General features: G+C 35.3%; 1 protein-coding gene across 3 annotated transcripts; it reads left to right on the top strand.

The window, feature by feature from the left end:
• The first annotated feature begins 910 nt into the window (after positions 1–910).
• On the top strand, positions 911–12,290 carry LOC124936777. 3 transcript variants are annotated; one of them, XM_047477302.1, is made up of 8 exons: positions 911–1,086; positions 1,961–2,694; positions 2,855–3,043; positions 3,148–3,239; positions 8,352–8,411; positions 8,536–8,605; positions 10,626–10,829; positions 11,771–12,290. In XM_047477302.1, exons 2-8 carry the CDS (start codon positions 2,029–2,031, stop codon positions 12,155–12,157), a joined length of 1,668 nt encoding a protein of 555 aa, XP_047333258.1. In that variant the 5' UTR covers positions 911–1,086; positions 1,961–2,028; the 3' UTR covers positions 12,158–12,290. The 3 variants fall into 3 exon arrangements, with proteins under 3 accessions (XP_047333258.1, XP_047333257.1, XP_047333259.1); XM_047477301.1 differs by having other exon boundaries at positions 1,924–2,694; XM_047477303.1 differs by lacking the exon at positions 8,352–8,411 and having other exon boundaries at positions 1,924–2,694.
• Positions 12,291–25,243: the final 12,953 nt, after the last annotated feature.

The raw sequence follows: 25,243 nt of genomic DNA, 5'->3' as shown, positions 1-25,243 counted from the left end.
ATGAGATGAGCTGGTCAGTCAAAGTGAGGATAAATAAGTCGAGTTGTTTATTGTAAAATATATGAGGAGATGGATTGTTTGACCGAAATGAAAGTAAAGTCTCGATCGAGATTTTGATTGAGATTGTGGGATAAAAATGTGGAATGAGATGTTTGGTTAATCGAAGTAAGGTCACACTATGAGAGGTCGATTGGGGGATTGTTGGGTCAAAGTGAGGGTAAAAGAGATTAGTAAAGTTGAAGATGGTTGATTTGACCGAAATGAAATTGTGTAAGGTCACACGATATGAGAGGTTGATTAGGGTGTGGATAAATGTGGAATGAGATAATTAGTTATTCGAAGTAAAGATAAAAAAGTTATTTGTATATTGTAAAATATGTGAGAAGATGAATCACGAGATAAAATGTCAGTTGGGGATGAGTGACCAAAGTGGAGAGTAAAATAGATTGGTGATGTTGGATATAGTTGATTTGACCGAAGTGAAAGTGTAAGGTCACATATGAGAGGTCGATTATTGGGGTGGATAAATATGGAATGAGATGGATGGTTAGCCGAATTGAGGATAAAGAAGGTCGGATTGTATGCGATTGATATTGGTTAAAATTTGCGATGAAGTTGGTGGGTGAATAAATGAGAGTGTTCTATATTTTATTTTGATATATTATTCGTGATTTATTAAAAATTTTAAACATTAAAATACATATTATTAAATTTATTTATTAATTTATTTTTTTATATTTTAAACCCCAATTCAAAATTAATTTAAAATTAATCCGCCATTATTTTACCGTTCACATCCGAAAAATAAAGAAAGCTTAAATGCTGGAGTGCATACACATATCAAGCATAATCTTTTCCCACTCCCCAAACGCTTTTACACCTGCCACCGTCGATGCCACGCCTTCTCCACCGACAAAAATCCCGATTCCTCACTATGTTACAACATTTTCGGGAAACTCAACATGGAAAAGTTTTTTCATGACGCGGATTCTCATTCTGGGTTGACTCTTTCTTTGTCGCAGACTACAATCACTCAGCATGGGGGTTATCGGACCAAAATTACAACCTAGTAGTACCTTCTAGCCGGTGGGTGATTTCTTTACTGTTTTTTACTATCTTGTTTGATGAAGAATGTCTTCTACTGTTGAGTTCAGTTACTTCAGTATAATATAAGAGCTCTAAATTTTTGTCTTCCACCTGAATGCACGAGTAGTAGTTTAGTTCGAGAAGCTTGATTGTCCAAATAACTAGTTTAGTGACAGATCTTGCCTTTTTAGTTTCTAAATAACTTGATCGTCTTATCAAAGTGATATCATGCATAGTTACTTTTGTTAGTGTCTGATTTCATATCTCGAGCATACAATCCAATATTCTTTTATCCTTGAAATAAGTGACTGAAGCTGCTGCTGGTCAATAGATTCTTGTGCTTTTGGACTGCAATTTAATCCCCAACAAAAGTTTCTGTTTGTCACATGGAGTTGCAAAACCTTTTTATCATATTTAGGATGCTATTCACAATTAAAATTAAATGCTCAGTGCTGGAATTTCATATGTGTGAATAACTTAGTTATCTTATTAATAAATGTTGAATACACCAGATGAAAATATCTAAATTTTAAGTACTTGGTACTTAGGCTCATTTGATAAATGTAGATAGTGTCAGAAAAGTATTTAAAGACTAGTTTACTCATATGATATGATGAAGTAAGTTGAATAATTTCAAGAGTTAAAGTTATCTTTTGGATGCTCTTACTAGATTACTGAGTCAAGTCATTCATAACTTACTGAATTAAGCCAGATTTTATATCTTAACTATTTTTAGTTTAATTTGTGTTAAATAGTTAATTGATTTTTAACATATTATCAAATGTAGTTAATCCAAATAATTAGTCAATGATAGCCGTGTTATCAATATGTGTGTAGGATCTTGCAATGAGCATAATCCAAGTCTTTACTTCAGGAACAAATTATGAGTCTAATACCCTGTGATGATATAGTCCACAACTTTATTTGTCCGAGTCCTATTTGATGAGAAGTGTTAGTGAGGAGTGCACAGCTTTGACTAATAAGATGACAAGTCAAGAAATTCACAAGGGACAACACATAAAGGACACAATGTATGGGCCTGAGCTGTGGACTGATGGACTTATTTGTGCGTTTGAATATGTTCAAGTCCAGAAGAGGTCATTTAGGCCAAGGTCTAATTTGAAGCCAGCTCGAAAGGATAGTCAGACCATGAAGAAACAGCTGCCTGATGTTTCTTCTCCAAAGGAAAGTCCTATGCTTGAATCAACGCCTCTAAACCATTTTGAGGCTGGTAACCCTTTGGACGATCAAAACCAGACCTCTCAACCGGAGTATTTGCAGGCCATGGAGAACTATACAGGGAGCCATTGGGTTCCAATTGGTTGGGACAGGATATCTCAACTTGTTCAAGCAGTGAAAGTTAGTACATGCTGGTCCTCTGAGCAGTCAGATATCATATCTTATGAAGATGACCTTACTGTTGCAGATTTAGCTGCTCCTTATTGGGAGAGACCATCTGGACCAATATGGTGGTGCCATTTGGTGGCTGGTCATCCTTCTGTTGATACATTTCTAAACAATGCCCATTGGTTGCATCCTGCTGTTAGCATTGCACTTAGAGATGAAAGCCGGCTAATCAGCGAGCGTATGAAACATTTGTTGTATGAGGTATTTGCGGGTTTAACATAATCCATTTATTTTTGAAACTTTTTATTTTTTATTTTTTTTATGTTTTTAGTCCTATTTCGTAAATTTGAAAGTGCAGAAGAGGTTTAAAAGTTGTTATATATTGTTTGAAGCATTGAATTTGTAATTTCATTTAGTGAAGATTCCAGTGAGGGTAGCTGGGGGCTTATTGTTTGAACTATTGGGGCAGTCATCGGGTGATCCTTATGTTGATGAAGATGATATCCCTGTTGTGCTTCGTTCTTGGCAAGCCCAGAACTTCTTGTTAACAGTTTTGCATATGAAAGGTTCTGCATCAAGTATAAATGTATTGGGTATCACTGAAGTTCAGGTATGCCATTCATTTGTTAGCAAACACTGTTTTATAAGGGGACAATATATGGTTGTCAGTTAATTTTTGGACAATTTTAATCCATGGTCAAGTGTGGTTCTCAGGAGCTTTTGTTAGCTGGATGTTCCAATTCACCAAGATCCGTTCATGAGGTCATAGCACATCTAGCCTGCCGCCTTGCTAGATGGGACGATAGGTAATGCTTAAATAATCTGTCTCTCTGTTTATCTTTTACTCTGTGGATTTCATGCTTCCCTACAAACTTCTTAAGGCGATGAAGCATGGAAAAGAAAAAAGACTGCAATGGAACACAATCAATCTCAGATGATGTTATTTATTCATGCTAGATGATGTTATTCTAATAATCTCAGCCAAATTATTTATTTATTTATCTTTTCCTAAAGTTGACACGTGAATTTCAGAATGAAGAGATCACAATTTTATACTTCTGAATTTTAGGTGATGTTTGAATTAGTGCATATGAGTTATGAACATATTTTTGGAACCTAAAATATATTAAATTCATGAAAAGGACCATTCCTAGATACACAAGAATTTCAATTACTTTGATAGAGTGAATTGTGTTCGATTAATGCTCTTATTTTTTAGAATTCTTGCCTTTAGAGTGGTTCAACAGTAACATATATTTTTTTTTAATAAAGGGTCGTTTTATAAATGTCATTGAAACAACAAATAAAACAAGTTACATGAACTGAAAACAAAATAAAGAAACATGTAGTTTTTCATTAAGTTGAAATCATTTAAATACAACTAAATGACTAGATAGTGGAGCTAAAAAATAGGAAAATACATGGACATGATTTACTAGAAACTCTTTTAGAAACCACCCACTGTACCACAAACTAAAACTGAAATGTTAAAAATAAGGGGAAAAAACAGCATTGCTAAAAATAAGGAGAAATAACAGCAGTTCCAAGCAAACTTCAACACTCCTCCTTGCTTGAGTTGCTGTAGATGCCAAGTTTCTCCCTTAGGAACTCGAACTTATTCCTCGGTAAGGCCTTGTGAACATGTTTGCTAACTGAAGTTTTGTCTTGCAGTACTTCAGCTTAAAAGACTCCTCTTTTTGCACTTACCTAAAAAATAACAACTTCTTGTTGAAATGTTTGGTACTCCCATGAAAAACAGGATTGTTTGAGATAGAAATTGCAGTTTGGTTGTTAACAAACACCTATGTACAATCATTAATATTTTTCTCATCCATAAAGCTTGATTTGCATTAGTAGCAGCAATGAACTCTGATTCTGCTGTGGATTGTGCAATTATCTCCTGCTTCTTACAACACCATCTCCTGCTTCTTATAGCACCATGAGAACACTTTTGAACCAAAACTAAAACAATAGTCCAAAGTATTTCTCATATCGTCAATAGATCCAGCCCAATCACTGTCTGAATAACCCTGCAAAAAACACTTTAGACCTGTATTGAACTTAATGCTAAAGTCTGGTGTTCCCTAACATATCTAAGGTCCTCTTAGCTGCTCTAAGATGAGTTTCAGTTGCACAGTTAGTAAATTTTGACAAAAGACTTACAACATGCAGTATATTAGGTCTAGTTGCTCTCAAATACATGAGACAGCCAACCAACTTTCTATAGAGAGTCATTCTTGCTCAGTTTCTCCTTCTGACACATAGGAGTAGCCACTCTTTTGCAATCCTCCCTTTTGAACTTCTTTAAGAACTCCTTGGCATACTTTTTCTGGTAATTGAAGGTTTCATCAATTTTCTGCATTATTTCCATTCTAAGGAAATAGATCATATCTCTTAAATCTGTCATCTCAAAAGAACTTTGCATATCTCTTTAAAACTCTTCAACAAGCTTAGCATTGCTTCTTGTTACTAACAGATCATCAACATATAAAGAGATGACAACAAAATTGATTTCATCACCTTTGACATAAAGAGTTGCTTCACTTAGGCTTTTTTTGAAGTCCAACTCCATCAAATACTTATCAATTCTACTGTACCAGACCTTTGAAGCCTGTTTCAGTCCATACAAGGCTTTCTTGAGCAAGTAGACTTCATCTTCATGCCCTTTCACAACAAACCCTTCAGGTTGCTCAACATAAGTCTCCTTTTCAAGGACTCCATTCAGAAATGCAGATTTAACATCTAGCTGATACACTTTCTAGCAGCCAAAGCAAATAGGAATCTAATGGTATCTAATCTAGTTACATGAGCAAATGTCAGAAAAATCAACACCAAAGATTTGAGCATATCCTTTAACAACAAGCTTTGCTTTGTGCTTTTTAATGGACCTATTTGCTGAAGTTCTGCACACCCACTTCACTCCTATCACCTTTTTGTCCCTTGGCCTCTTTACAAGCTTCCAAATATGATTCTTCTCGATCATAGTGATCTCCTCTTCCATTGCAGCTCTCCATTTTGGATTTCTTTCAGCTTTCCAATAATCTGTAGGCTCAAGACTGCAAAATTGCAGCTCTGGTAGATATCGGAGAGTAATCTTGTGCCCTCACTGGTTCATCATCCACCAACTCTTTTTCATTCAGCTGAGGATATGGAGTTGGTTATACTTCTGCCCAATTCCACTTTTCGTTCTCCATGAAGTGCACATCTCGGCTTATTAGAAAGAGGTTGGAGTCTGAAAATTTCGATAAGCCTTTGAAACTGTGCACATCTTCTTGCCATTATCAGACCTCAAGGCCTGAATCTTGCAGCCACTTTAAACTACTTTAAATTTCTATCTACTTTTTGAATCTCAAACACACACCAGTAACATCAAACTTGAACTTGAGAAAATAGATCCATCCAACACATCCTTGTATAGTCATCAATGAAAACTATGTAATACTTACTCCCATTCAATAAAGGAGTTCTGTGAGGCCCAACAAGGTATGTGTGGATCAATTTTAGCCTCTCAGTTGCTGGAACTCTCCAGGTTGTTTGCTTGCATTCTGGCAAGTTAGTTTCTAACTGAGGCAGCCCCTTTACAAACTCCTTCTACAAATTTAGCACTGCATTATGATGAAATTGCCAGCCTTTTATGCCAAATCTCCAGCTTGAGATATTGTAGCTGCACATGATATTGTAGCTGCACATGATGATTGCTCCTTCTTTAGTGGATCTAGCTCAAAGCTTTTCCCTTTTATGCTGACTTTGAACACATTCACCCCATCTGCATCTTTGATTAGGCACTCTTTGCCCTCAAAAATCACCTTTAAACCTCTTTCAAGTAGCTGACTAACACTTAATAAATTTTGATTGATGTTGGGCATGAATAACACATCTTTCATCAACTTAGTACCTGAGGAACTACCTACCGTCACAGTCCCTTTTCTTGATCTGCAACATGAGCCACATTTCTTTGCTGAAGGTTCACTTGAGTCGCATCATTTTGCTACAAATTATTTTTGCAAATCTTCTGGTGATGCCCCATCATATGACACTTTTCACACCGCACATCTGGCCTTCTCTAGCATCTAAAAGGTGCATGACCTTTCTTCTCACAGTACTTACAAGGAGGAAAATCTGGTTTAGATTTTAGAACCTCTACTCGTGCTTGGAGAATTTGAACCTGCACTTTCCTTCTTGCTTTTTCGGTTCTTCTTCCATTTTTCACTTTGACTTGATTGCACTTTTGCTGGCAATGCTCCATCTACAAACCCTTCATTCCTCATCATTTTTTTCTGTTTTTATGCCTGCAAGGCACTCAAGATTTCTGCAAGACTGACTTTTGACAGATCTGTAGTGTTTTCTAATAAGGAAATGGTAGCCTCAAACCTTTCAAGAACAGTACCAACATCTTTTCAACTATCTAGAATCAGGAAATTCAGTGTCAATCAATCTTACCTTGTTGACAATTGTGAGTAATCTGTTAGAGTACTCCTTGATGGTCTCTGAATCCTTCATCTTCACCATCTCGAGTTCCCTAAATAATTTGAGGACCTGCATTCATTAATCTTTTCATTTCTTTCAAACTCTTTTTTGAGAAAATTGCAGACCTTAAATGCCGACTTTATGGTCATTTTCCTGATGAAAATCTCAGTTAACACAACAACAAACAGAGTAGCCCTTGCCTTCGACTTCCTTGTCTTCTTCTCCTTGCGGTTCTTTATCTGTGCCAGTGTTGGGTTAGCTTGTAGGCATTGCATACTCCTCCTCCACAGCTTCCTAGAGATCATTTGCCTCCCCAGACATGGTAATTGTTACCATTGAACAAGAGTGGTGCTAATGATGTAAAAGGTATAACTGAATCCATAGAAAAAGATAGATGTCGTGGTGGGTTTGTCTCACTCATAGGTCCCTCAAGAAGATAGCTATGATACCAATTTGTTGGTTATTTTAAACTAAGAATGCTTTCATAAAGTAGAAAAAAGATTAATCCCTCTTCTAGCCTAATGGCAATAAGAGGTAGATATCCCCAGTGACCTAGTCTCCTCGAGAGGTCCTGGGTTCGAGCATGCCAGATGGCGAGTTCTGAGCCTCGTTAAATGGTTAAGTGTGTTTGCAGACTATGTACTATGTGCTTAACCCCCTTGTGGCCACATTTTTTCCCAAAAGTAGAAAAGAGATGGAAAAGAAAACATTGTAGTTTTTCATTAGGTTGAAATAATTTAAATATAACTAAATGACTAGATGGTGGAGCTAAAAAATAAAGCAATACATGGACATGATATACTAGAAACTCTCTTAAAAACCACCCACTATACCACAAATTAAAACTGAAATGCTAAAAATAAGTGGAAATAACAACAGTTCAAGCCAACTTCAACACAATGAAAACAAAAAGTAGTCAATAATCTAATTCATTCTCAACTCATCGAGAAGGTTGATAATAGCCTAGGCAGAGTAAACAAGGGAACCTCGGTTAGGGTGGTGAGGATCTAGCCCTTATGGATTCTGATCGGCCTTGCCAAAAAGTCCAGACTAGTTCCTTTCAATCCAAATAATCCACAGAATAGTGATGAGGATGGTTTTCCAGTGCCTTCCAATTTTGTTATGATCCACAACCAATCCAAGCCTCCTAGAATCCAGAAATTGAGACAGACTTTGTCCAGTGGAGGTTAAGAACATTCCACAACATGACCCAAATCTCCCCCACGATCGGCAGTGGATCAATAGCATATGTATTCTTAGATCATGGATTTTACTTTTATCATTTTCAACTCCTTTTCCTTTTATAATCTGTGACATTCTATGTTACGAGCTATGCTCTTGACCATACAACTAAATGTTGTTGCCTCTTTTTGATAGTTCTTGCTATAATAATCTCTTTCATTTTTTGTTAATTTTTTTTATAATTTGCTTCTTCTTCTTCTATATAAAAGGATATTTAGAAAGTCCATATTTGGGGAAGCTGATGAAATGGAATTGAAGTTTATGAATAGGTACCTTTATATGCATCCATCTTCTTATACTGAAATACCTTCAACTCAACATATTCTAGAGAGAAGAAAAATATCATAATGCACTTACCTTCTAATATCTATGTGATAATCCTTCTTTGAACAGGAGGAACCATGAAGATTTGAAACTTTTCAGTATTATTTTGAACCAAGAAATCAGAAGGCTGTCGAGACAGGTAATACAGTTTATTCACTTGTATGATATCATCATGCATTATCATCTACTCAGAGTAGATAAACTTGCAACTTCTTCAGTAACAAACCATTGATGAACTCTTAAAACACTGACTGCACCCTCTCTCTGCACGTGGAGGATTAATAAGTTCATACCATAGTGCTTTTATAAAATATACTATACTTGAGAGGAACACAATGATGTGGATACTTTTTGCGCTTAATGATCTCTAGCCTGATCTAATTATTCTCCGCTTGGTATCTTGAGTGCTTATTATTTAGCAGGCTAACACTTTTGAAATGGATTCATAAAAGATGTCAAGTAAGCTTCATGTTTGAACATGCAAACTAAGTTGACGGATTCAATTACTGATGTTTAAAGATGGCAGGCTGTAACATCAAATTCTTAAGGGGTTTTGCTTATTTAAGACGGGTTACACTCTTGTGGATTATAACCCTTCCCTACATTTATAAATGGAAATGGATTACCTAGTGGAGGAAATGGGTGACCTAGTGCTTATCCCATAGCTCTCATACCAATGTTTCGTCTCAACCTTAAATACATAGGACTTGGTCACCACACGAAGTGTGATGCGGCTAAGATTCAAATAAATGAGAAATCAAGATATTCTAAAGTTGCATCACCTTAGACACTCTATCATCTCCTCTCGGTCAGAAACTCTAGTGCCAACTTAGATATTCCAATGTTGCATCTTTAATTGAGCAACGCCCTACAAGCTTCCTTTAACGCCACTGCCAAAAATTTGGCATCACCCCTCTGCATTTTTCGCGTTGCCGTGTAAAGCCTCAGTGTTGCATCTGCATCCTCACAGGATTTCTTCATTAAAATACCCTCATCATATCTTTGGGTTGAATCAAGTACATCTGGGCTGGATAAACACCCTCACATGTCCTTCTTGATTTGAAGATAATATCTTAGCTTAGTTTTAGGGGGGTGTAAATATTCAAACTAGGTTATATAGATAATCCCTAAACTTTCGGAATTAGTTTGGGTTTTCTATGTGTATCCTAAGATTATTTTGATATATCCCTTAATAAAGGGATCCCCTCATGTATATGGGTCTTTACCTATAAATAAGCTAATCAATTTATTTTCTCTCTAAAATCTAACCTCATGGGATATGAACTAGGGTTGAAATTCAAAAACTCAAAATTATTTATTTTTCTATAATGTTGATGCCTTGATGGTATGTAGTAGTAGGTCTTATCACTAAATGATTGTTACGGTGCTTGAGGTAAACATCTCTACAATCTATCGTTAGATTCACAAATATAGTTTTAAGAGATCAAAATATCATTTAGGCGTAATACTTGTACAACTAGTTTATCTAGTCTTATGAATTATGAAAAGCTCATCTAAACGTATGAATACTCATTTAGACATATGGACCCGTTACTGTTAGAGACGATGCTAATATCTTTTACACCATTTCCTTCCCCATTTTCTGTGTTGTCTTCCCTCATTTTCTTTCCTCCATATATACTTTACATCACCATCTTTCACTATTTCCTGTTACATAGAACCAGAGAGAGAGAGAGAACTGAGCTGGTTTGATCTAGGGTTATTCAGAAAAAAATTGGATTATGAAATCAAAATTTTGTTTGATGAAAAGGATTATTTGGGTTAAATTACTAAAATATCTTTTTGTATTTAATATCTAAATTTTATAAATAATAAAGGATAATTTGATATTTTTATTGATGATTTGAATGATTTAATTGAGAATGAAATAAGTAGTTATTTGAAATAAAATTCCTAATAACCCCATCAAACAAGAATTGTAAATTGTGTTTGGTATGCACCAGCAGCACATTGTATATGAATTATGTTAGGATAACTGGATTACCCTTGAATCATTTTCAGTTTGGATGTGTATTTTATGGAACAAAATAAGGAAAAAAAATAGAAAGTTTGCATGCCAATATGTCATGAGCTTATTTGTGTATATATTCTCCATTTTTTCTTGCTATATGTATTTATGAGAAATTTTCCTAATGAAGGTTATCAGAGTGAAATGGTCACTCCATGCAAGAGAAGAGATTGTTTTCGAGCTTATTCAACATTTAAGGGGTAACATAACCAAAACTTTGCTAGAAGGAATAAGAAAGAGTACGAGAGAAATGATTGAGGAACAGGAAGCAGTTCGTGGGCGCTTGTTTACCATCCAAGATGTCATGCAAAGCACCGTGCGTGCTTGGTTGCAGGTTTGCTCTAGAATACCCTCATCCTATATCAACCTGTGTGGATTTATTATATGGGTATTAAGAATGTTATTCAAATTAAAAGTAAGTTGGTGTCAACTCTCAAATATTGTTTTGAGTTTGAATTTCTTAGAAAAATATGTTAATTATTTACTTCATTTATAAGAGCTGAATATAAGTGTAAATCTTAAATCAACATAATTTTATTTAACCATAGAATGATAGAATACTTAATCCTGATGCTATAGTACCAAGATACATCTGTTAAATAGGGATGGACAAGCTTTGTAAGATGACATGAATCTCAATACTTTCTACCTAAAATTTTGAACACACCAATCTTAATCTCTTATTTTATTTGAAATACTGCATACAAAATCCAAATGTTAAGTTCATTCTACATTAATGTGGTCATAATCTGAAATGGTTTTTCCCTCTCAGAAAAGAAAATTTTATGCGGGTCATTTCCTGGTCTGTACCATACCCGAATATAACTCTGGGTCCTATCATTAAAAAAGTGGTCGTCTTGTTTTGCTTTCAAAATCTCAAATTGACTAGCGACATATCTACTAGGACTCATACCCACCGAATCCGGGGTAATATAACTTGTTTTGACTGTCAAACACCATAGTTAACTATACATGCTCAAAATAGTCTCATCAATTTAACTTATATTGAGCATTGGTATAGATGTTTCCCAAGCACTGTGATATAGGATTTCCTTGTTAAATTCTTCGACTGGAAGCAAGACCCCTCATTGTTATTGTTAGAAGATCTTCTTTTGTGTTAACAATGTGTTGAATATCTGATTAGCTTGGTTAACTTGTACTATGATCAGCTCTTCTGTTCAATGGTTTATTTCAGCGTTTAGTAATTATTTTATTCTATCTATGACTTTTTTATTTCACTCGTTTTTTAATACTATATATGATATGTGAATGTAGGATAGGAGTCTCCGTGTTACCCATAATTTGGCTGTGTTTGGAGGATGTGGACTTGTTCTGTCGATCATAACAGGGCTGTTTGGCATCAATGTTGATGGAATCCCAGGAGCACAAAACACTCCATATGCATTTGCACTGTTTACTGCCCTTGTTGTTATCTTGGGAATTGTGTTGATCAGTGTTGGAATTCTCTACCTTGGCCTGAAAAAGCCCATAGATGAAGAGAAGGTTCAAGTCAGGAAGTTGGAACTTCAAGAATTAGTTAAAATGTTCCAGCACGAAGCTGAAACTCATGCTAAGGTTCGAAAGAACGTTTCTCGTCATAACCTGCCTCCAACTGGATCCGATCAATTTGTAGATGATGCAAATTATGTTCTCATCAACTAATATATGAGATTTTCATGTATGATAAGTAATGTAATTTAGGTTTGATTAACTTATGTCAAGATGTAAATTAGGTTTTGTGGAAATGGTCCAAGTCCCATACTGCACCATATTATATCTAACGTTAAATTTCTTCCATGTAAAATTCAAAATTTTTAAAAAGGGCCCAGGGCAATATATTCATCCTAATTTAATTCATAACTATATACATCTTATAAAAAAAATCAAAATATTAAAATTTGTTACGTTTCTCCATCACAGCTGATCACATTAAATAAAATTCCGGATTAATCATAAAGCCTTCCGGAAAAATGTGTTTAAAAAAAAAGAATAATAAAAAGAATAAAATAATAATTATTTCATGTTAGTTTTAAAATAGATACAGGCAACTAAATTAATTACCTTATAAAAAAACACATTAAGATTGAAAAATCCGAAAGTTAAAAAATATCTTTGAAAAAGTTTGTTTTTGGTAAGTTGTTATTTTTCTTTGCGCGTTTCTGGATGGATTTAATTAAAAATCATCCCAACATTCTTTAAGAACCAAATTAAAAGATCAAATATGTCAAAATCATATAAATTCCAATTTCCCTTAGCGATACAAATACTCTTCCCCATTTTAAGAACGTCAATTTTTTCATCCTGAGTTCTAGAAAATCGTGGTTATTGCTGAAACTTCACCTGTTACGTCCTAATTTCCTAATTTTTTCCACCTAAATCAACGTGATTTCGAACATAAATGCGGAAGCTCTAGGGTGCGTTTTTAGGGTTAGTGTTGAAATAATTGATCTAAAAGTCGGTCCTACGGTCTCGGTCCCTCCTTCCACACGCATATCTTGCACCATGCTCCACTCCAAATCTTCCTTCACATGTCATAAAAACTCGTGGCTGAGTTCCTACATCACACAAGCATAGTTAGTCGATAGACCCAACAAACATTTTAAAAGTAATACATAAAAGATATTTTAGTACATTGTATCCATGAGTGTTTTTAAGGGTATGTCATCACCCATGTGTACAGTTTCATACTTGAGCACATGTTTGGGACCCTAGACATTGGGAGTTGATCCCCAAGGTGAGGCATCCATCTGTCAATACCGTCAGCACATATTTTGGAATCCGACTACCAGAGCTCAACTTGGTAGCCATCCCTCCCATGACCATTAATTCCTTCATCATGATCACTTAGATTCCATAGCCTTAACTTAAAAACATTCTTCTTTAGAAAACCATAAATATGCAATGAAAATATTCTTTGAAAACCATATGCATCGTTTATATAAAATAAATGAATAAATAACACTGTATGGGTTTAGAAAATAATAGAAAAAATACTTACCAGATAATTCCTTGTTTGCAGAATCATCGGTCGGACCATTCGGTCCTGGGTGCCATCATCCACGGTCCTAGATCTCTGTCAATACCGTAGATTTCTCGGTCTAGAAAAGCTGATTTTTGGGGTGTGACAAACTACCCAACTTATAAGGAATTTCGACCCAAAATTCGAAACTATGGGCCGTGCTAAAATTGTGATTTTGAAAACAGTTTCATGCAAAACTTTATTTAAAATTATTATTAAAACAATTTTATGTCATGCAAAACATTAATTAAAATCTTTTACAGATCTGAAGGCCTTGGAGGTGTATTTGCATGAGCATGTGTGTGAAAGTACAAAGGTTTGGAACTATTGCTCTGATACCAAATTGTGATGCCATAATTTCCTAATTTCCTGCACCTAAATCAACGTGATTTCGAACATAAATGCAGAAGCGCTAAGGTGCCTTTCTAGGGAGGGTGTTGAAATGGTTGATCTAAAAGTCGGTCCTACAGTCTTAGTTCCTCCTTCCACACGCATCTCCTATACCATGCTCCACTCCAAATCTTCCTTCACCTGTCATAAAAACTTGTGGTTGAGTTCATACACCACACAAGCATAGTGAGTCGATAGACCCAACAAACATTTTAAAAGTAATACATAAAAGACATTTTACTACATTGCATCCATGAGTGTTTTTAAGGGTATATCATCATCCGTGTGTACAATTTCATACTTGAGCACATGTTTGGGACCCTAGACCTTAGGAGCTGATCCCCAAGGTGAGGCATCCATCCGTCAATACCGTCAACACATATTTTGGAATCCGACTACTAGAGCTCATCTTGATAGCTATCCTCCCATGAGCGTCAATTCCTTCATCATGATCACTTAAATTCCATAGCTCTAACTTAAAAACATCATTCTTTAGAAAACCATGGAAATTCAATGAAAACATGCTTTGAAAACCATATGCATCGTTTATATAAAATACATGAATAGTTAGCACTGTGTGAGTTTAGAAAACAGTAGAAAAAGTACTTACTAGATAATTCCTTGTCTTCAGAATCATCGGTCGGACCACTCGATCCTGGGTGCCATCATCCACGGTCCTAGATCTTTGTCAATACCGTAGATTCCTCGGTCTAGAAAAACTGATTTTTGGGGTGTGACATCACCATTTGCAACAAGTTACGAGGCGTTTGCTTATGTGAGTGCGATCTAAGATATTCGTTCGGGACTTAGACGTTGAGGAGGCCCCAGAGGTTGCTAATTTTACTAACGAACGTTAAACGATACCATTCTTCTTCCTTATTAGTTTTTTTAGATTAAAGAATAAGTAGATTTTTGCCCCTTGCATTTCTTTTTTCGCGTATCAAAATTAAACTCCAGCGCTCGACAAAACGGCCCATAACTTATTTTTGAGCAATTTTGACCCTATACTTCGATTAAAATTTCATTTTTTAAAACATTTCTCTAAATTAAAACGAGATTAACACAGTAAAATAAAATATTTTTCTAAGATAATAATTATTGGATTTATTTGGGTTGTTCCATCAAAATCTAGTTATATTTTTTTTGGAGTAACCTAATTATTTAAATATTAAACTAGCATAATACATTTGGGTTGCAAGAATAAATAAAATTCACATTTATAGAGTTGAAATAGACAATACTCACATATTTGTCGTACTCATCATCATCGTTTTAATCGAATCAATGCATCTCCATAGATTTTAACTCCAATAACAATGTTTGACATTTATTTGGACTACAAGGCATTGTGAACCTTCTCCAATGGGATGAACTCTCTTACATACAACATTGTGTCATTTAGGTTTGAATAGGATTTAAGGAGGCTTTGGAACAATAAGAGAGCTTGGTCTTCATCTTCAACCTTTACTTCAATATTCTCCAAATCTAAAATGATTTTCAAGAAATCATCAAGCTTTTCCTCCATGGTATTTTCGTCTACCATCATATATGCAAAGAGCTTCTACTTCATAAACAATATTTTTCACAAGAGATTTAGTCATGTAAATAGATTTTAGATTCAACCAAAGAGATGCATGTGTGACCTCCTTTGCAATCTCTTAATGGGAAAATGTATTATTCAAAACATAATATTTTCCCAATTAATTGAGTATAAAAGATGAGAAAAATAGAATGAAATCAACACCACAATGCAAGACAAGTTTTATATGGAAAAACCTCTTTTCAAATGTAGTCCAAGAAATAACCAACAAACTGTCAACATTTGAAGTCGATCAAATAGTGTAAACTCCGACAAACATAAATCTTCTCCAACTGCTACCTCAAAACCCTAAATATGTTTTGCTCTATTCTCTCTCTTGTTGTTCTCAAAACCTAGTTAACCCAAATGAAATATAATGTCCCTTCACATTATATACTATGGGCCTAAATAAAGTCCACACCAAGTTGGTCTCTCCATCTAGGAGGACAAAACCCAACACCTCTCTCAATACTTTATCACCCAAACTCAAAATGATAAGGGATTTAGCTTTGACAAAAATATAATTTTTCTTGTCATCCTAAGAGTTTTGGGCATATTCTCTTCTCCAAATAGGGAATCGACCATTCATTTTTTAACCAAAAGAGATTTCATCTTCAACCTTTATATCCAAAAATTATTTGTTCTAGTAAACTTCACAATGAAAAAACTACTAGCCATGTTAAACCAACCAAGAAATCAAAATAATTTTACTAGTTTCTAACTAAGTGTAGAACTTCACAAGGCTATGAGCAAATAAGGCTCAGATACCACTTTTTGAGAGAGATGTGCAATAAGTTACTACACTTGGGCAACACAATAGTTCACTAACCAACCAAACGTGATGATAACGTTTGACACACAAGATCTCTTCAAAGAGATATTGCTTTAAGAATAAAAGAAGTGAACCAAGAAAGAAAATAATAATAGAACAACACATGGTTTTTATAGTGGTTCAACAAAATGCCTACATCTACTTGCCAAACTAGAGCAAGGAAATTCAAGATAAAATAGTGAAGTTACAAGAAGATACACAAAGATTTACAAGAAACACTAAGAATTGAAAATTTGGAATGTTCTCTAGGGCAACCTCACTTGAAATGAATATCTCTCAACTCATTACAAATTTCAACTCTATATTCTAGGGTTCTCTTTAACATCTATTAAATAGCCAAAGTTTAGAAAATTAGAGAGGATAACTCAAATGGGGGTATGCAATTGTTACCACAATTGCCCAATTTGGAAATTTTCAGTAGTGTGTTATCACTTTCAGCTTTGGTTATGCAACAAATAATTCAAATTAACTTGTCCTCTTCTATCTTATTTTTCTTCCAACTGTTGTGCTTTCTTCCAAGCTCTTGATGTCATTTTCAAGACATGGATCAATGACATGACATCATGACAACTATACTTCAATTCTCTAATCAAAATCAATCACTAAGATTAACTCTTTTATTTTTAGTTTTTTTACAACATTAATTCTTCAACAAATAAATTAAATAAATAATCTGTTTGTCTTTAATTTAATTAGGACTTGGTATTAATATATTTATCACCAATCCCAACAATTTATTTATTTTCTGCACAATGACACAACCTAGACACATTCCCTACGGATAGATTGACACAAGCCTAGTCACATTTTAAGTTTAGATTTATCCTTAGTCATATGTGTTAGGTTTTAATAAATAAACAAAGTGTATAAATAGTTGTATACACTCATTTTTGTCCCTAAATTTATAATTTTTTAAAATAATCCTAGTTAATAAATTTATTTTTCTAAAACCTCTTTTAAGGGCTCATTGCTCACAGGAATACAATAATTAATTAATTTGGGACCCATATTTTATCGATCGGATTCCAAAATAATTAAATTATGAATTATTTAAATAAAATATAAAACATAAATAATGTCAAAAATTAAATATATAGACTATATTTGTTATTAAATATTGTTTTTGTAGGGAAAAATAAAAATAATATTGACCAAAGTTGGCCAAAAATATCTATGCACGGTTGTCGGATCACTACGCTGTAGCCGGACAATGGCAGGGCCATGCCCTCACCCAAGTCAATTAAGATCTTCTACTACCAAATGGGGTGTTCCCCTATTTCGGACCAATCAGATTTCAACAGCATTATTAAATTAATAAATCAATGGTCGGGTTGAAAGGAAGAGAGAGAACTAAAACCTGGATTTCATTCCGGGTTCAGATGAAGCACCATGTAAAACGGACTATAGAAAGGCGCAATTGAGTGAAGCATCCTTCGCTTCAATCTCCATGTAAAATGGAATGAAGAGAGGTGTGATTGAGTGAAGCGTCCTTCGCTCCACTCGCCATGTAAAACGGACTTAAGAGATGCGCTATAGAGTGAAGCATCCTTCGCTCCACTAGCCATGTAAAATGGACTGAAGAGAGGCTCTATTGAGTGAAGTGTCGTTCGCTTCACTTAGAGGCGCTATTGAGTGAAGCATCCTTTGCTTCAATTTCCATGTAAAACGGAATGAAGAGAGGCGCTATTGAGTGAAGCTTCCTTTGCTCCACTCGCCATGTAAAACAGACTGAAGCGAGGCGCTTTTGTGTGACAATTTATATGCCTAGAAGTTCATGTAAAACCTCTAACACATTAATGTAAAGACCTTTAAGCGTTCGTGTAAAAACATTTATTCATGCATATACGTAAACCCTATTGGAGAATTAAAACAAGCGCGTTAACCAGTGAAGCTATCTGCTTTTCTGATTTTACAAACGCAACCTAGTGAAGCTATCTACTTTTCTGATTTTGTAAGCGCAACATAGTGAAGCTATATGCTTTTATAATTTTGCAAGCGCAACCTAGTAAAGCATTTTTTTTGGTTTTTTTTTTCTGATTTTACAAGCGCAATCTAGTGAAGCTATATGCTTTTTTTCTGATTTTACAAGCACAACCTAGTGAAGTTATCTTCTTTTCTGATTTTACAAGCGCAACCTAGTGAAGCTATCTTTTTTTCTATTTTAATTTATGTGAAGCTAAAATCACTGAATGAAGGATTAAAACAAAATTTTCCCGCTGCAATTCCACTGTTCATTTTGTCAAGAGACTATTCACATTCTCTCTCTCTCTCAGCGATCATCTTTAAACTTTGAAACCCTAGTGCTATTCTTCTACGCTACAAAGATTTATTGTGAAAATGTCACAAAACGAATGTAAGAACATGCTAGTGGATACTTCCAACGACCGATAGCTCGTCTTGGCGGTGTGTAATAGCATAAACAAAACCATCCCTATATCCAATGATAACGCCGACAATAAATCAAAGAGGTAGTTTATTTTGATTCATATTGTGTTTCTAGTATTTTCATTACTATTACACCAGTTTATTCCATTTATTTTGTAAAATACTGATTTTTGTTCTCTCACTGAAAATTATGTGTTGTAGGGTTATTATGAATCAATACGAAAGGAAGAGGAAGAGGAATACGAAGACGAAGTCATCGACCGATGAATCAACTTCTATTGTTGCTTCTACAACTATTGATACTACTACAGCTACACCTCTCGATCAAGAATTACCACCTCCCCCAAAACCAGTAAAAGAAAAGTAGCATTTCAAATAAGATCATCCCTTAATGGCCTTTTCAATATTATTCAAAAACTTAGTGTAGAACAGAAGGAAGATGTGAAGAAAATCAGGTTTGGTTCTCTTCTTACATTGGGTATCTCCAAATTTCCCTATTCATTTTTCAAAACACGTAGTCAGAACTTTCGACCACAAGAGTTCTCTAGTATTGCCCAATGGTGATCACATCCTTATCGATGAAGACCTTGTCCAGTCCGTGCTAAACCTCCCTAGAGGGCCAATGAACATAATTGAGTCCATTGGGATCGACATACATGACCCTGACTATTATTTATTCTTGAGGGCTTGGAGGGTCAAATGCAGCATAAAGGAATCAACTTCAGCTCCTGAAACAATGCTATGATACCCTACATATTAAGTAACACAAGTGCAGATGACGATTTCAAAATCGACTTCGTTGTCTTTGTTGTCTCAAGTTTTTTATGTCAAGTTCAAAATTCACAAGCCAGGTAAATATTTTTTCAAATCTATTATATATCTATTTGTATTTGTGAATACTTACTCATGTATTATATTAATTTAGGTTCAAAATTATCAAATCCATAATGGATGTTGAGAACATAAAGAACCTGAACTGGTGCAAATTCACACTACAAGGATTGGTTGAGAGTGTCCGAAGATGAAAATCAAATGATACAAAAGGAAAAAAACCCTATTTTGATGGACCTCTAACCTTTTTATTGGTAAATATTCTATTCACTAATAATTACTCTCTTGATATGAAATATTACTAACATGTTCCCCTTTTCTTTCAGATATGCTACCTAGATGGTGTTTTTGTAAATGGTGTACAAAATCCTTACCAAAGGTCTTTTCCAATCATCTCTTGCTGGGATGACACCACATTGTCAAATATTATTAGCCTGTTAGAATCTCGAGTATATGGTTTTGGACGTGGGAGGGAAAGGGTACACCCACCAGTTAACGAAAATGAACCTGAGATTCCATTTCATTTATTGGAATTACCTGAACACGACATAAAGGTATCGAATGAAAAAATTTACTTACATTTGTTAATACTTTCATGTTTTTGAGACTAATAAAGTATTGTGTTTATAATATACAGATGTTAACATCCAAAGTCTTCCAAACTTTTAAAGATATAGCACAACAACTGTTATATATATAAGGCGAGTTGGAGAAACGCAACATTGATCCTAAGCCAATTTTTTAGGCCGATTTCCTGAATTTGACAGAGTTAGAAGTCTTCATCAAACACTTGAATGTGAATACAGAGGTTTGTGTAAATAAGGAAGATCCTCCAAAGCAGGCAGTTGGGGACACTTTAGATAGTGAAGGCTTGAAAATTAATATTCCCCTGGTTGAAGACCCCTCTGAGGATTTAGATGCGGACAATGAAGATAGTCCAACACACTCTGTTAAATGGAATGATTCGGCGAGGAAACCGAAGCTTGTGAAGCCTCTAAAACTTATGAATCTTCTAAAGATGAAGATGAGGGGGGATGCGTAAATATTTGAGACTATTCGAAGTGGAAGATCAGCAAAATCCCTCTGCGCCTTCAATTTCCCTAAATGAAAGTCGTGGCCAATATGTTGGAAAATAACAAACAAGGAACAAAAATTGGCCGATTTCGTTTTTTCCCGAAGACTTAGACGAAAGATAAGTAAAGCAAGATTTTCTCAAATGAAAATAGAAAAGTAGTTATGTTCTAAATTAATGTGTTTTGCAGGGAGGTACTCTTCAATGTTTCCCAATATAATATGTGACCTATTTCAAACAATGAAAGAAAAAGAAGAAGTTGCTAATGAAGTAGTGGACGCTTGGGCCCATATATTGCACTCGAAATTTAGAAGGTTTGCAAGGCATGAAAAACTAATAATTTATTTTTTTACATCATTATATGTAAGTGCTTCACTTGGTTTTGTGCTATGTATTGCTTGATGTTCATGACATTGATAATTTTGAATTTATTTGCAGGTTAATATGCAATATGATTACATATTATTTGCCTCCACAATTAAAGAAGAGATGATCAATTGCAAAATAACAGAAGAAGACATAAAAAATGTTGATCTGGTATGTAAATTCTTCAAATTAAGGAATTTCGTTTATGTTTATATGTAATGATATCCAATTATTCTTCTTTGTATTGTTTTTACGGATATTCCTACTCATCTGTTACAAGGGATTGTTAGGGTAAAGTTTCTTAACCCTAAAATAAGATGACGGGTAGACATAACCCATGTCATCAGTTCTATTTTTAATTATGCACAATAAATAATTATAAATAAGGCAGTTAGCCAGAATATGAAATACTTAATAAATAATTATTTCTATGGAAATAAATAAGTATTAATAAGGTAGTAGCCAAATATATGGAATTAGCGGGAAGTTAATTATGGCAGATGATGGGTATATAAAGAAGAGATCATAATCTGTAAGGGTATCCCGACATTTTTATAGAAACCTTCTAAGGTCAACTTCTCTCTCTAACTTCTATCTCCTATCTTCTTCTTCCTTATCGTTAATTTCTTACTCACCTAATACTTTCAATTGCAGACTGCAATTGTGAATCTCATTCTCACCCACTATTTTATTCTATTCTTCACTTAAAATCAAAGTATCTCTCACTTATAACTAGGTTATCAGTTAAATATACTTTAAGCTATATCATTGATATCAGAGCAAGTTCTTGGCAATATGGTGGAAATGCGTATCGACGGGGAGCTGATTGAAATCCACAGCCGTAATCAAGCGCAAGACGAACGATTGTTGGCTCAAGAGGCCCGATTCGAAAGGATGGAAGCTATGACGGCTTCAATCAACCGACTAAGTACAACTGGGAATAATTAAGTAACACCAGATGAAGGTCAAAATCTCCGAGGGGATAATCATTGTGATCGCAGACGAGGCGAAGATGTCAGACATCCGGAAGTTCATAACGAGGAAATGTATCAATCTCCAACTAGACTTTCGAAGATTGATTTTCCAAGGTTTACAACGAAGAGGTGGATGATTGGATTTACGGAGTCGAGATGTTTTTTCAAATAGACCGAACATCAGAAGAATCAAAGATGGATTATGCATGTGCTCATCTGACCGGTCGAGCGCGTTGCTGGTTCAACTCATATTTACAACACCGACTTCCAGGGCGAGCTATGATATGGAACGAACTGAAGTAGTTAGTTTTGAAGGAATTCGGTCCAAGCGAATTGGATGATCCACTAGACGAATGGAAGGACTTGAAGCAGACGACAACCGTTAAGGAATTCGGTAAGAAGTATCTCGATATTACATATAAACTGCCACATCTTACTGAAGAGTACTCCATTAATGGATACTTAAATGGACTCAAAGAAGAAATAGCCAATCCAATCAGGATACAGAAACCTCAGTCCTTAACTGAAGCGATGAGAATGGCTAAACTTCAAGAATGAACTAATCAGAAACTACAAGATGCTGTTTTTGATTCGTTAGTGCGGCGAGGCTATTTAGCAAACAAGGGAGGTCCATTACTGCCAACTCCGAAGGCTGCATCTTTCCTAAATCGAGGAAATAATAATGGACCGTATAATAGAACATCGACGAACCTTGCGAGCAGTTCTAATAGTACAGGACAATACAATAGAGCAACAAATACTATTCCAAGAAAAGTCAATTTAGATCAGAAAGCGTATGATGAGAAAAAGAAAAACAACCAGTGCTTCTATTGTGAAGAGAAATGGGAGTATGGTCATAGATGCAGGGCGAGTGCCATTGCGATGATAAATGAACTGTTCGAGAAAGAGAATCAGGAAGAACAATTGGTTGACGAATTAGAAGATGGCGTTGCAATGACAATTGAAGGATTAAATACATTTGATACCATGAAGGTGCAAGGAATGGTAGGACGAAACAACGTATATATTCTGATAGACTCGGGAAGTACGCATAATTTTATTAATCCACGAGTGATCAGGAATACAAAATTTATAATGTCTCCGGCGGTTAACCTAATGGTTACAGTAGCAAGCGGTCACCAATTGGTAAGAACTAGCAAATGTCTTGGACTGCAATGGTCATCTCAGGGTATAGATTTCAATGTCGATGCACGAGTATTGTCCATTCCCATGTATGACATTATACTCAGAATAGAATGGTTGGTGACACTTGGTGGAATTCAGTGGGACTTCAAGAATCTAATAATGGAATTTTCACTTAATGGTGAACTGCAGAAACTACACGGGGATACATCCAATTTGGTTTCCATGATAGAAGACAGAACATTAAGGAAGGTTATCTGAAAGGGCGCTAATGTGGCTATGCTTAGTATTGGGGAATTAGAAGGGTGTGAATCGGAAATGAATTCCGTAATAATATCTTCACCAGAGGCTGACAAGGAACAAAAATTGGATAAATTGTTAATAGAGTTTGAAAATTATTCAGAGAACCTACAACACTTCCACCTACTCGCAATTATAATCATAGAATTCATTTCAAAGAAGGAGCAGGAACCGTTAGTTTAAGGCCATACCGATATCCTACTCTTCAAAAGGATGAAATGGAAGGCATGATAGAATAGATGTGATATGATCGACTTAATCAATAGAGACGGGGTCTGGCGATTGAGGAAGGCTTATGAAAACCGGTTTGAAAGAAATCTTGTTAAGGATTTGATTCAATTTCTATTCTACGCAAACCCTTGTAAACACTTGAAACAGAATAAAGTGTGGAAATGTTTACTTAGGTTTGAAGCTTAAGATGAAAAATGATAAGATGAGAGAAATGAACAACACAACAGTTTGTTTATGGATGTTCGGAACAAACTCTCCTACCTCACCCCTTCTTCCAACCACCGGAAGGATTCACTATAATATGATTTGAATCAAATACAGTTTGCACACACTTAGCTCACTGTTGAAAAAACATACTCTGATCAACTTACAAGATGAAGAATATCACTCAGCTAAAATATGCTTTTGATTCTAACTCTCTCTTGATTAACACACAATAAAGAAAGAAAGCACCTAACAGTTTCAGTAATCTGGATATCAAAATGATCGATTGAATTCTCTCTCTATCTGTAATTCCGACTTGTTCTCTCTAAGTTCTGGCCGTTCTTCCGTTCTCCTTAAGAATCTTTAAATATGAACAAGTATCAACGGTCAAATGTTCATAATGATACGTGGCACTCTTCCATTGGAACGCCTCCATAGTACACAACAGACTCTAAATACAAGGATCGTGGCCGCACACAATAGGTAGTGCGCCGAATATTCTTCAGAGATTTACCTGCAAAATAAGTAGTGGGAAGGATATTCTCTTACGTCTCATTGGTTGATTGGTTGCATCAGGCTGTTGTACTGATATTCACTAGAAAGTGGAACAGGAGTAGCGTACAGCTATAGCACGTGGGTAGGCGGGTGCTAGCTTCAAGCAACTGCTTAAGGAAAGCATTAGACGTATTTCAATTAGACGACCTCGTCTAATGAAATCAAACGTCTCCATCTAATAACAGAATCCAATAGACCACCTGGTCTAATGGGATTAGACTTACGTCTAATTACAATCACTTCAGACTAATCTGAAGGAGTTATATTGCACGTCTAACTTTCACCAGTTAGACTGCACGTCTAACTTTCTCTTTCTATTAGACTTCATGTCTAACTCCATGAGTTAGACTGCACGTCTAATTACTGTTCCACTTCAGACTAGTCTGAAAGAGTTAGACTACACGTCTAACTTTCACAATCCATTAGACTGCATGTCTAACTCCACGAGTTAGACTGCACGTCTAATTACGAGTCTATTAGACTGTACGTCTAATTCCATGAGTTAGACTGCACGTCTAATTACGAATCCATTAGACTGTACGTCTAACTCCACGAGTTAAACTGCACGTCTAATTACGAGTCTATTAGACTACACGTCTAACTCCATGAGTTAGATTGCACGTCTAATTACGAATCCATTAGACTGCACGTCTAACTCACGAGTTAGACTACACGTCTAATTACGAGTCTATTAGACTGCACGTCTAACACCATGAATTAGACTACACGTCTAATTACGAATCCATTAGACTACATGCCTAACTCCACGAGTTAGACTGTACGTCTAATTACAGATCTATTAGACTGCACGTCTAATTACGAGTACATTAGACTGCACGTCTAACTCCATGAGTTAGACTGCATGTC

The sequence above is a fragment of the Impatiens glandulifera genome, chromosome 4, assembly GCF_907164915.1.
Source record: "Impatiens glandulifera chromosome 4, dImpGla2.1, whole genome shotgun sequence".
NCBI lineage: Eukaryota > Viridiplantae > Streptophyta > Magnoliopsida > Ericales > Balsaminaceae > Impatiens > Impatiens glandulifera.
The sequence above is the reverse complement of the archived record's forward strand: the minus strand, read 5'-3'. Positions and strand labels throughout refer to the sequence as shown.

What these genes read in the sequence shown, in the direction of transcription:
- LOC124936777 (XM_047477302.1), top strand. Translation starts at nt 2,029, where the DNA reads ATGAGAAGTGTTAGTGAGGAGTGCACAGCTTTGACTAATAAGATGACA. An exon ending in CTTGCTAGATGGGACGATAG is followed by an intron (nt 3,240 to 8,351) that starts GTAATGCTTAAA and finishes TCTATATAAAAG; the next exon opens with GATATTTAGAAAGTCCATAT. An exon ending in GAATTGAAGTTTATGAATAG is followed by an intron (nt 8,412 to 8,535) that starts GTACCTTTATAT and finishes TTCTTTGAACAG; the next exon opens with GAGGAACCATGAAGATTTGA.